The sequence below is a fragment of the Symsagittifera roscoffensis genome, chromosome 6 (assembly GCF_963678635.1).
Source record: "Symsagittifera roscoffensis chromosome 6, txSymRosc1.1, whole genome shotgun sequence".
Taxonomy (NCBI): Eukaryota; Metazoa; Xenacoelomorpha; order Acoela; family Convolutidae; genus Symsagittifera; species Symsagittifera roscoffensis.
The window spans coordinates 12,032,561-12,044,992 of NC_087067.1; the positions used below are offsets into that span (position 1 = coordinate 12,032,561).

Sequence of the window (12,432 nt, forward strand, 5' to 3'; positions counted from 1 at the left end):
CGTGCTAATTCATTACAATTTGACGTAAATTTTGGGACAAATATAAAATTCTGACAATCACTTTATACTGTACGCAAGTGGTAAACAAAAGCAAACACAATAAACAAATTATTATTGAGTCTTCTTTCGAATCCAAACTTTCATCTAAAAACAAGCTAATTTTTATAGCGTCCGGCCACGAATTTTTTTTCAAGCTGAAAAAAACTTACCGAAAATTGGATTTGGCGAAAATATCAAACGCATAAACGTCAAGCCTATGTCATTGCAGAAAACAACGAACTGGTCAATAGGAGTAGAGAGCATAACCATGACATTTCAGCGGGAAAATGATCAAGCACTTAAGCGCGAGAGTGATACCCCGACTGTCGCAGTTGCCAGAGCGGTTTTGCCAGTGGCAAATGATTTGACCACTCATTTTGCCCTCCCAATTGAAGAAATTTTGATTCGAGAGACTGCGCGCACACGTAACCAGATAGATATAAATATGCCACCCATTCCCGTTGCAAAAAATTTGAGAGCCTTGAAATTTTATCCAGTATTGCAGTGGATAGAATAATCACGAGCGAATCATTTTGTGCGTTGACCCCCAATTGCAGCAAGTACCGGAAAAATCATATTTCTGGTAATCTTCAAAATTACTCCAAAAAATCTCTTTCAGCTATATTCAATTCTTGTTAGTGAACCTGGCATTGCTGCATAGCTTGCATATAGGCCTTCCTTCACAAAAAAACTGAAAAAACCTACAATCGGATTTTGCAGGCGTTAATTGATTTAGCATCCGAAGAAAAAAAAATGTTAGATTTTGAGCAAGCTGCTCCTCAGTCCTTCGAAAAAACATACCCGAAGCACATTTATCGTGTTGCTTTTTCCATCTTTCCTAGAGCTACAAGAGAAATCAGAAAAATGGGTCTGAAAGTGACGTACGAAACGAATCACGACTTAGCGCTGGCCTGAAAAATGCTGCCTTCCCTTGCATTTCAAAAAAAAAAGATCCGCGATTCTTATGATATGATCGTTCAGGAAGTTCAGAATGCATGCGACAGAAATTTTTTAGAGTCTAATTCGGCTCTGCTCATATAAAGCATAGGGCCAAATTGCTATGTTTAATTCCAGTTCTCCCTTTGGAACCAGCGAGATGCGGCCGTAAGTGGGATTGCTAAAACAACAAATGCTGTCGAAAGATGGCATTTCGCATCCAATCCTATTTCAGCGGAGCCCACCCAAAAACTTAGAAAGTTGTGGCCAGCCAGCAAAAGGAAGCCTCCGTTCGAAAATTTAACTTTTTCGATGCATCGAGTGGCCATAAGTTTGTAAAAACAAAAAATACCGTGTAATAAATGCAGGATTACAAAACATAATGCCCGTTTACGAAGACAAAACTGATATGTATTTTTTCAGAGCGTCATCTAGTTTGTATTAAGCTAGTGTACATTTTGTCTCATTTTCGTTTCTTCTTTCGTATTATTAAAATTCAGTTGTCAGCTGTTTTAGAAAAGAAGTTTCCTTGCAGACTTGTGGAAACAAAACTAAACGCAAGAACTTGACTCGTGCACTAGCAACATTAAAATAGGACAATCGCCCTCATGTTAGGGTTAATAGGATTGGACTAGGGGCTGGCAAAAATTATGAGGGGGACCCTTTAATTTTGCGTATAATTGCAAGCAATTCAAAAAAAGCTGACAAAGTGATCAAGTTCTAGTCTTATGTTCGAGAATCATTGTAAAAAAAAGATTCATTTTTAGGCTTTTGGCGTTGATTAAACCTTTTTTTAAGTTTCCATACCGGCCGAAAATTAGGCCATAATAATCAGAGGCCGTCTAGTTATTTGCGGGTTTTTGAATTTCCTTGAGCATCTGCTTGTTTTTGGTTCATTTTGAAACGATTCATTGAAATTATTGGCAAGGACTTTTCTGTTCAAAGTTTACGCGGATTAAGCTGAGCAAAATTGTCTTGCTTTAAAAGCAAAAATTTCTCCCGTTTGCTTCTTTGATGTTTACTGTATGAATTAACTTTTCTTTTGCTTTTGAATTAAAACGGTTCTAAGTTATACAAATGGCATTAAAATGTAGCGATGTGAAATTGCTATGGCAACAAAAAGTAGAATGTGAAATTGTATGGTGTTATTTTGTTTAGAGTTAAAGAGGGGGAACCAAATAAATCTTTTCCACATGGATAATGCTTTGATTTTTTAATTACTTCCCTGAATGACCTTCGGTTCTAATTAGGCACCTGCCAGTTCTATTATAGCATCGACTTTTCTTCCATGTTCAGAATAGTTTGAGGTTGTCATTTTAAATAGAATCATTTCTTAATTTCTTTTCTTTTTTCTTAAGTTTAGTGTGCATACTAGTACTTAGTTAATTGTACAATTAGTACATTTTGTTTTTACCGATGAGCAAAAAGCTTTTATCAATTTCCCCATATGCAATTTTCTAAAACTCAACAGTGAAATTTCAATTATTTAGCTCAAAAATCGATTTTTGTATTACCTTGCGACCGCTTTCATTTAAAATAAAAATCTTTCGAACAGTTTTACACTGCAAATGTAAATTTTATCTTCTATAGTTAAATTGAACCAAATTTGCATTGGAAGTGTCTATAAGTTTTATTTTAAATTTTAATGCAAAATTGAGTGAATAGATGAATCCACAGAAAATTACCTTTAAGATTTTTGAATATTTTCAACTATAAATTTTCTATTTTTTTTTCATGGGATCTATCACTCGAAAACACAATTTTGCTGTCATAATTGTACCCCTTAAACCAGCAAAAATGCTCAGGATTTTTTTGATGAAGAGAATAAAGTTTTAAGGAACATTTTGTCGAACTTTTATTATAGTTTGTAAGTCAGCTATGTCGAGTTTTTCGAACTCTGCCAAAACTCAAGAAAGATCATTTCTGCACCTCAGCCAAATGTTTGAAAAAACTGCCGTTTGAGCATGGAAACTGCCCTTCTCAGAGTTATTATTTTTTTCAGTATTTGTAAAGATATTACCTTAAAATTGTTTCAGAGTTGATCGCTATTTTCTAAAACGTTTCTCAACACAATTTTAATTTAAAATTTTGTTTTCTGATCATCACAATTCCATCAAAAGTATTTAAATTGATCTTTGCTCTAGAAAATTGCCAGTTGTTACTTGAATTGTTCTTTCATCTGATTCTGATGCTATTGTAGCTTTGGAGCGCAGCTTTTTAAACAAACCTCCAACATTGCCCTTTGATTGAACTTGACAACTTGAATTGTCAAAATTATGAGTGGGACTTCTTTTATGTATGTTTCTGATGTTATGTAGAGCGTTTCCATGTCGCAGTTTAACATACGAAGGCGTAAGTCTATTTCTTTTTTATTTCTGTGGTCAAAGTTTAAGATGCGATTTACAATGCCAGCCTGGGGCAGTCAGCTCGTAAAATTTATCGCTTTGAGATCCCCTGTTCCCTCGACTTCAACCGGTTTTGTCTATTTATCTGATTACTCGGTACGGATTTCGACTTAGCCATTTATGACTTTGCGGTATCTTACCTGTAACGAAGAGCCTAAATTACTATACCTACCATCATTCGATGCCATCAGTAGAAAAACAGGAGACGTATCTTAAGTATTGATAGAAGTTAGCTCTGTGATTTCGTTTATAGACTAGTAAAAGTAAAAAAGGCTCGCTGCAGTTCAAGAAATAGAAGCATTTATTGTACAGTGCTGACAGTTTTTATAGAAAAACGCTCCTTGAGCATGAGCAGATGCATTTTGGTTCAAACAAATAATTACCCAACACAACTCCAAAGGTATTCGTAAAAAATGAGATAACTGTAAGCTCTTTCATTAATTTCTTTTTGGTGTTCGTAAATGAGTCGTATTAATCTTATAACCTGGTATTGGTTTGTAATATGACATAAAGTTTCAAGCAGAGTTTTGTCACCATCTCCAAAGCGCTGGACTTTCAAGCTTGCTAAAATATTTTAGCTCTGACTAACTTCGAGTCTAACTAACTTCGAGTCTAATTCAACAAAAGGACGCGCAGAACACTCAGAACTAAACTGTATTTTGTGACTAAATGAAATACAACAGCAGTAAAAACAAGCAAAAAAGCGGGTTGTTGAAGTGGAAGCACAGAAAAGTCCTACCACAAAAAAAACTAAAAAAGATTTTTCTTTTCAAATTGTGTCAAATGCTGTCCGTGTCATTATGGGAGCATCTGAGCGAAAACGACCTGAACTTAGGAGCATTCGACATTACTTTTCTTTAAATAAATATGAAAAGTAAAAAAAAAATTTGTAGAAAGTTTTTTTGAATTTTGTTTAAGTTTCATTGCGAGGCTTAACTGTGCACTAGATAGGCCCACAATTTGTTGAGTGCAGGTCTCTGGAAGCCAAAGATACGTCTTTAAACATCTCAATATTTTTACGGAACGATCAAAGAAAACGAAAGAACAAAGAAGATCAAGGAGAGCGTCCTCGTTGCGGAGTCCGCTTAAAATTGACAAAATAAACCGTGTGGCCTCGTAATATTTTGTTACCACAAAAACGCGACAAAGCGTCATAAATTAATTTTAATGGAGCAAATTTAAGTTTATTGTTCCGACTTTCCTAACGAAATTAACGGAATATTTGTGCTCGGGGTGGGTTTTTTCTTCTTCAGACAAATTTCGACTTTTTAACTAGCCATTTTTGACGGCATTTTTGTATGTCATTCGAAAAGTATTGATGTCCTGAGCTTAAATATGAAAAGATATTTCACCTGTGATTTTTTTTGGTAATGTTATGGGGGTTTAAAGATTGTAATTTTGGCCAAATTAGGACAATTAACGCGCGATATATTTCGCGCTATTAACGCGTAAGCGAATATTTAATCCGTCTTAGACATCGTTCCAAATTGGTTGAAAGAAGCTTATTTGTCACAATTTATTTGGTAAAAGGAGCACCATCTATCCTTTTGTAGTTTACATGACGTGTGGGGAGATGATTTTCACAAAAAAACTCAAATTGTAGAATTTTTTTTTTTTCATTTTATTTGATTACATTTTTTTTTCTACGTTATTACTGCTCCAATGACCTTAATAGGCAGTCGGAACCTTGTTTTGTTTTTATACTCTTCTTATAAGTTGCTCGCTCGCTTTATTCATGCATAATTAGAGTAAAAATCAAAGTGTTTGAACCAATTTATCTCAACATCGAGGAAACCCTTTGGCAATTTTCTAAGAGCTTCGATTTTTGACAAAAAATGTTCTAATAACATGCCAATCGGCCATGACCAGATTGGGGTACCTGATTTTGCGGGGAAAAAACAATTTGCAGAAATAAATCATACCCGAAGACAAAGTTCCTGCCAACTTTCACGATTGTCGAATTCACAATTTTTTCTCTCGCTTAGAGTATCAATGAAAAAAATCGAATGCTTGCTTGAATAATCAATTATAAAAACAAAATTGCTCATTTCAGAACAAAGCCCTAAATACTTCGACTGGTCTCAAAAATATCTGAAATAAATGTTGATTAAAAAAAACTCGCTGAAATTGTAAGAAGTCTTTTTTAACTTTTGTAAATTAAGTTTTTTTCTGTTGAATTCCTTCTCCCGCTACAAAATTTGTGATATGATAGTTAAAGTAGTGTGAACCAGCTGGTTACACTTTTTGTTACACTAAAAATGCTTTTTTAAATAAAAGTTTGAAAAAAAAAACTTTTAGGAGGGGTAAACTCTACAAAAAAAAACCTAATTAATTCCTGCCGCAGTTATCAAAATCCCTCTCCTCCTTTATGAACTTTTTTTTCTGAGAAAACTGTGTTTTTTAAAAAATTGTAACTAATCGAAATTATTTAATTGGCGAAGTATGATTTTTGGACAATAGTAGATTTATATTTTTGTCTTCGGAAAATTCAAATTAGGAAGACATTTAATTAGCATCGATATTTCATTGGGTTTTTACCGTAGCAATGTTGTAGCAAATCAATTAGGGTATTTGTAGCAACTCAATGTAATAACCACCTATTATAAACCTCCGTTTTGTTGAGTTGAAGCTCTTCTTGAGCTTGGATTAGAGTTCCCATTTTTCACTTTATTGAATCTCGGTAGCCAAGAGGTTCCACCCGACCCACCACTCGCGGGTTTCAAAATGCCGCTCGCAGATGGCGCCATCGCGTTCGCTAGCTTGGAGGCAGAGGAGTACGAGTTACCGCCCAGGTGATTAAAATTAGCCGAAGGCCCGGAGTGAAAACTGGAGTCCAGGGAGCCCTCTCCAATACTGTTTAAAGAACTGGTTGAGCTATAGTTTGACAAACCGGTTATTGACCTCGGAGTGTCAAAATGAGAGGACAAAGGTCGGACCTGATTGACAGGTATTGGCGACCTAAATTTAGGCTGGGGCAATCTAGTAGGCATGATTCGTTCACGCGGCAAAATCGGAGTTGCGGGTAAGGACATAGGCTTGTTATTGTAGATATCTTGCATACTTTGACATACAATTCGTGCTTCGTTTCGGAACATATTCGGAATCATTTTCTGAGATTCCAGAATTTTTTCGGAATTGTTGGTCGAAACGTGCGTGAAATGATCTTCAATTCCCCGCAAGAGATCTTTGATTAGCCTACTTTGATCAGAAATTATAGTTTGCTGCGCCAATAAATATTCACCCATTTTTGTTTCATAAAACTCTTTCAAACATGAGACTTCGCTATTTAATCGATCTTTATACTCAGTTTCCATGTGTTTCATCATTGTAATTTGTTCGTTATGAAGATTTTTCATGTTATCTTGTTGGAAGTTGTGAATTTCCTTCATATTATTGACTTGAAACTCATGTTTAAGTTGACTTTCGTTCCTTAAACTTTCGATAAGTTCGAACTGTTTTTGCTGCATTTCAGCCATTTTTTGGTCCTGCTCTTTTTTATACTGTGTGGTTTTTTGGTCCTGATAATCTATTAGTTCTTTCAACATGAGCGTATTTTTCAAAGCAGTCTCAGCGTTTTCTTTCTGAACTGATTTAATCAAGTTTTGCTCTTCTTTCAATGCAGAAAAATGTTCATTTTGGCGCAAATAAATATCGTTCACCTTACAAATTTGCTCATCTTTTGCCTCGTTTATTTTTTCTTTCGCCTCAATTTGATTTTCTTGGGCTTTTTGGGTTTGAAAATTAGTCGTTTCGTCTAACCTCTGACTCGTAAACTTTCTCGTAAAGTCGAACGAATCGTCTTGGCGTTGTCGCAACTCGGCTATTTCGTTACTATGTGCCATTCGCATCTCTTGCATTCGGGTCTCGTGCGCTAACATTTCTTCCCATTGTTCACGCTGTTTTTTCTGCAAAAAATCAATTTCGTGCAACTGCTGATTCTGCCGTTTGCACATGGCGTCCAGGGTCGATGGAACACATCTGACGTAACTTAGAACCTCAAATTTCAGACCGGAAACGTCGTTCTTCAAAGAGTCAAGGTCATCCAGTGTGACCTCGCCCTCTTCGGCTTCTTTCATTTGATTACGCATGTACTGGTCTTTCATGGCCCGAATGATATCGGGCAATCTTTAGAAATTACAATTATGATAGATGGGTCCCTATAACAGCTAAGAACTAAGCATGGTACTTTGAAGCTATAGTATACATATTGCATATCATCGTATTATGTTTTATTTGAATCACAGATATTATCTTTATTCCTTTATTGTAAGGTCCATATGAATACAAGGTAAAAATATATGTTTTGCCCATCAACATTAAAAGGGAATTGGGTAATACGCTCAATAGTTGAATTGGATCTACTTGACAATCTTTCCATCCCCCCTCTCCATCCCCCCTCTCTCCATCTCCCCCCCCCCATAGTATTTACTAAAGAATCTCAACCCCTATAAAAAATACAGTAAATTAGTATTAAGACTTTTTATTGAAAATTCTTATTTGGCTGCATTTCTAATCTACTAAACCATCTCCCCCCCCCCTTCTTCAAAGGTGGAAATTGTGAAGATCCGTACATTTTGAATTTTTGCTTAAACGCAAAGGAATTCATATATAGGGTGATGGGGATTCTTACTACCCACAATAAGGATGAAATTATAAGGCTCAGCTTATAAAGAATCACTCCTAGACTGACCGCTTATACCTGCGACTTAAATGGTCCGTTTGGTTTTTTGTGCCTTTTATTCCATCAAAAAAGCTCATTTGGTTCATACTTTGAAATTACCTAAAAACACCTGTTCGATTTTTCTCTTGTGAACCCATCGATCATAATTGCTCCCACCTTTCTTCGCTTTCCCGCTGCTTTCGTCTCGTCTCGGCCAATTTCGGCTTGGCAATATGAAGTAACTTTTCACTTTTGTAACACATTTTGTAGAGTTTTGCAAACAACAGCATCAGATTTCGAAGTGAGGGGAAAATATTAAAGGGCGCTGGAAGACAATCTGAGTCGCTAATGTATTCCAGGTAAATATTTGACCTCGCGAATTTCCATTCCGTGTCAATATTTTCTTCAATATTGTCCAATGTTTTTGTAATCATACCAATAAGCACGTTTAATAGAACAACGACAGCAACAAAGTTGAAAAGAATGAACAAAATTGAACCCACAAATGTGTGAAGAGTCCAATTTTTGTATACTTTCGAGGCAAAAACTATATCCGAGTAGCCAAAAAGCGTCCAGTATAGCTGGTAAAGACAACCGCCTAATGTCGTGAATTGAAACTCGCCCTTTTTTACTCGGTTCATAATCATATCTGGACATTTCGTGAAGGTTTTGGTACCATTTATTGCATCACGTAACTCGCAAGCGTTTATAACTGTGTACTGATTGTTGCGATAAATTTGTAGTAAAAGTGAATTACATACGCTAATGAAAGTTGAACTATTTGTTGAAATACTATAAAAAATTGGATAATTATAAAACATTGATTAATTGAAAGGTTTTACCTAGTAACCATTTTAAAGTTTTCCTTGCTTAGTGCTTGTAAAAGTAATCATAGAGTAGTGCGTAGTAGATACCGGGGATTGATTTACTAAGAATTATGGTTTTCTTTTGCTTTTTTTCTACGATTCAGAAAAGAAATTGATAAGTGTCCTAGAAAATGTATATTTTGCTATTATTTGAAAGTTTCAAGATAATGATACACATCATTCTCAACCAAAATTTTACTTCAAAATGGAAATTCAGAGTTGAAACAGCAACATACAGTTATAGGTCGATAAAATAAATTGAAGTTTTTTTTAAAAGGATTTATGGTATTAATTCTGCTTCGGATTAATGAACGTTCGTTGAAATGATACAATTTTCCCTCTAAAACTCAATTTTGAAAAAAACTTTGGTCAAATTTGATTCAATTGGAAGATAGTAGATGAAGCAGAAACTGAGAAAAAATCAAATTGAGATAAAAACTCAATTTAATTCGTTGGGAGTTAGGAGATTTTTTTCATTAAAAATTAGCTTATATATTACATCTAGAGAAAAAATCCAGCATAAAAGTACAATGTTTGGAAAATTTTTTATCGTTTGGTATACTAGCCTAACTTATATGAAAATTCAGATTTTGTGAAAACTATTTGTTGTGAAGTAAACCCAACTCCAACATCTTATGGAAGATGATACATGAAGCATAAATTAAAAACTTGCTTTCAAGATCTACATTTCATTCTTTTGGATAAAAAAATTTGACGTAGAAAGATTTTTAGAGAAAATAATATGGAGTCTGCTGAAAAATTCTAAACAAACTAATAATTTAGCAGAACCAGATGTATGGTCTCCTAATTCTATGAATTTTAACAAGAAAAATTTCAACTAGACACACAGTAAAAATTTAGTTCTGTTTTGCTTCGATTTTTTTTTTCAATTAGAAAATTATGTTGAATTATAGAGTTTTTGCTTTATGAAGTTCGCAACGTTTTTCAATTGTTACAGTTTGCACCATGATTTCTTTTCTTTAATCGGTGTTTTTGAGAACATATCTTTTAGATGTTATAAATGTTGCAGAAATATGGAACTAAGAAAAGGTTTTGCAGATTAAAAACAATAGAACTGCTCCTAATTTATTCGAAGAAATCAACGTAAAAATACACCTTAAACTTCTCGAATAAAACATGTGCTTTCGAGGACAAAAAGCAAATTACAAACTATTTTGCAAGAAAAGTGATAATTTATGATCTCAAAATTGGATTTTTGCTGAAATAGTTTGCTGTAGAAACTAAACAAGGTAACCTAAAGGAGAACAAGTACAAAATAGATGGTAAGAGTTAGACGTTATCAGTTCTAATTTTATCTCTGCCAACAAAGTGTTCGCTCAATTGATACTTTTTTCTCCTAAATTCCTCAGTTCTGACTAAAATTTCTTGCAAAGTGAGTTCACGAGTGAAAACATGCAATAAGCAGAAAGCAAGAATAAGCTTAAGACATAGAAAATGTCTACGAAAAAACTATGAAAATTATGTTGTAGTAGCAACAGAGAGATAATCATCAGTTTTGAAGAAGGTTTTGTTGAATATCATACAATCTAATCTACTGTTAAGAGAAATATACCACATTTTTAGTCATTTTTAGCAGTAAAATAATCAGTTTTTATCAATGATCTGGAACTTATTAATAAAAATAATGTTAAAAACGGCTCAGAAGTTGTGATTTTTTCTACAAATTTGGGTGATTCTATGATAAAAAAAACTGAGGAGGAGCTGGATCATGGAATTTTGATTATTTTGAGAGAAAATTGAGGAAAAATCCTTTTTTCCATTCAAAGTTTTGTATCAGTGTCTCATAATGATGCCAATTGAAATACATTTTGAGTCTAGACATATGCAATTTTTTTTTTTAAATTAGATCAAAAGCAACAAAAAACTTGCCAAACTCTTAAAATATCTGCAATTTTTTCCAAAAACTTGAAACTTTTTTGCAAATTTTTCCAAAAACTTTGAAATTTTTGCAGTTTTTTCCAAAAAACTCAAAATTTTTGCAATTCTTTCCGAAAATTTGAAATTGTTTTAAGTTTCAGTAGGTTTCAGCATAGTTTAAACTAGATTGAGTACAGTTTCAAAAAAAAAGGATCAACTAATAAAACAGTTATTAAGTCAAAATATATCAAATCTTATCGTTTTTTGAAGTTTTTTGAAAAAATATCATTTTTTTTAGAAACATTTCCAAATTTTTGCACATCTTACTATGGACTTATCATGAACCAATAAACATAATCTCTTCATTGTACATTCTACATGTAATACTCAAAAATTACATAACGCATGCTGAGATTTTCGCGAAAAAAACTAGACATTTCCACACAAAATCCAAAGTATACCGTTTATCTTACCAATTTCTTACCATCACACTGAAACCTTACTTTTCCCTATCTTAATACATTGGGAAACCTATTCCCTGTGTTAATTCAATTAATTTCTAATCCTTATACAAAGGGATATCTATACACTATCCTAATACATGGGAATTCTGAACACTATCTTAAAACATGGTAAGATCGGGCGCCAAAAATTTTTCTGAAACTTACCATCTGAAACCTTACTATCTTAATACATTGGGAAACCTATTCCCTATCTTAATACATAGGAAATCTATAGCCTATCTTAATACATAGGGTGAAGACCGGATACTCTATAGCCTATGTTAATACATGGGGGTATTCACCCCCCTTCGAATTCATCCAACATATACTACTGATGGAGGTGGACGCCCCCCTTCAAGAATTCGACCCCTGCCGACCCAAAAGGTCGCCCCTTTGGTATTTTTTGGGCACCAATATTTACTAATTTTGAGGGGGGAGCGAGCGCAGAAAAAAAAACGCAATTTTTTTGGTTCAAATTTTCCAAAAAGTGCCTAAAAACGCTTTTTTTGAACTATTTTTTGCGGCTTAGGGAGAGCTCGAAAACTCATTTTGGTCGACCTTAAAAAAATTTCGACAAAATTTTCTGAAAACAACCTATTAAGATTAATAATAGAGCCAAAAGCAGAGAGAGATATTATTCCCAATTAGAATCCTGAGGTTTGCTGCTTTTTTCATTTGTCACGTTCATTATAATTCTGTAAATCCACCAAAAAATTTGCTCCTCAAACTGTTTTTCATTGGGCAAATTTAAACTTTTTTCCACAAGCGCATAACCAAAACTTTCTCAACTCCATACTTTTTCGAATCTTCACAAACAGTGCCTGATGAGCACAGTATCGTTTTGAAAGTCAAAGACGACCCATCGACGACTAACAATCAGACATTGCTGAAGTGTACAATGCTGAATTGAGTTTTTTCTATCTTCTGTCGTTTTACAAAAAAAAACATTGCCCAGAGAAATTGTTTCAAATTTTGACCCAAGAAGATTAAAGCAGAGTTATTAACTTCTGTCGAATCAAACCGAAACACCATCAGTTTTCATGGGGCATATATCAAGAACCACGAAACGCACTTTCATGTCAAAGACCACTATTGAACTTGAATAACAAATTTATTAGAGCAGCATTGATTAGAGAAACATTACT

General features: G+C 34.1%; 2 protein-coding genes across 2 annotated transcripts in view; one reads left to right on the plus strand and one right to left on the minus strand.

Moving 5' to 3' along the window:
• The window catches only part of LOC134847922 (chromobox protein homolog 3-like), a 359,550-nt gene that overhangs the window by 177,162 nt on the left and 169,956 nt on the right, over positions 1-12,432 (plus strand). The window lies entirely within an intron of this gene.
• Positions 5,907-8,742, minus strand: LOC134848063 (golgin subfamily A member 4-like). The gene is made up of 2 exons (XM_063865400.1): positions 8,218-8,742; positions 5,907-7,505 (listed from the first exon to the last, which is right to left on the minus strand). The coding sequence occupies exons 1-2, from the start codon at positions 8,685-8,687 to the stop codon at positions 5,981-5,983; spliced, it is 1,995 nt and encodes a 664-aa protein (XP_063721470.1). The 5' UTR covers positions 8,688-8,742; the 3' UTR covers positions 5,907-5,980.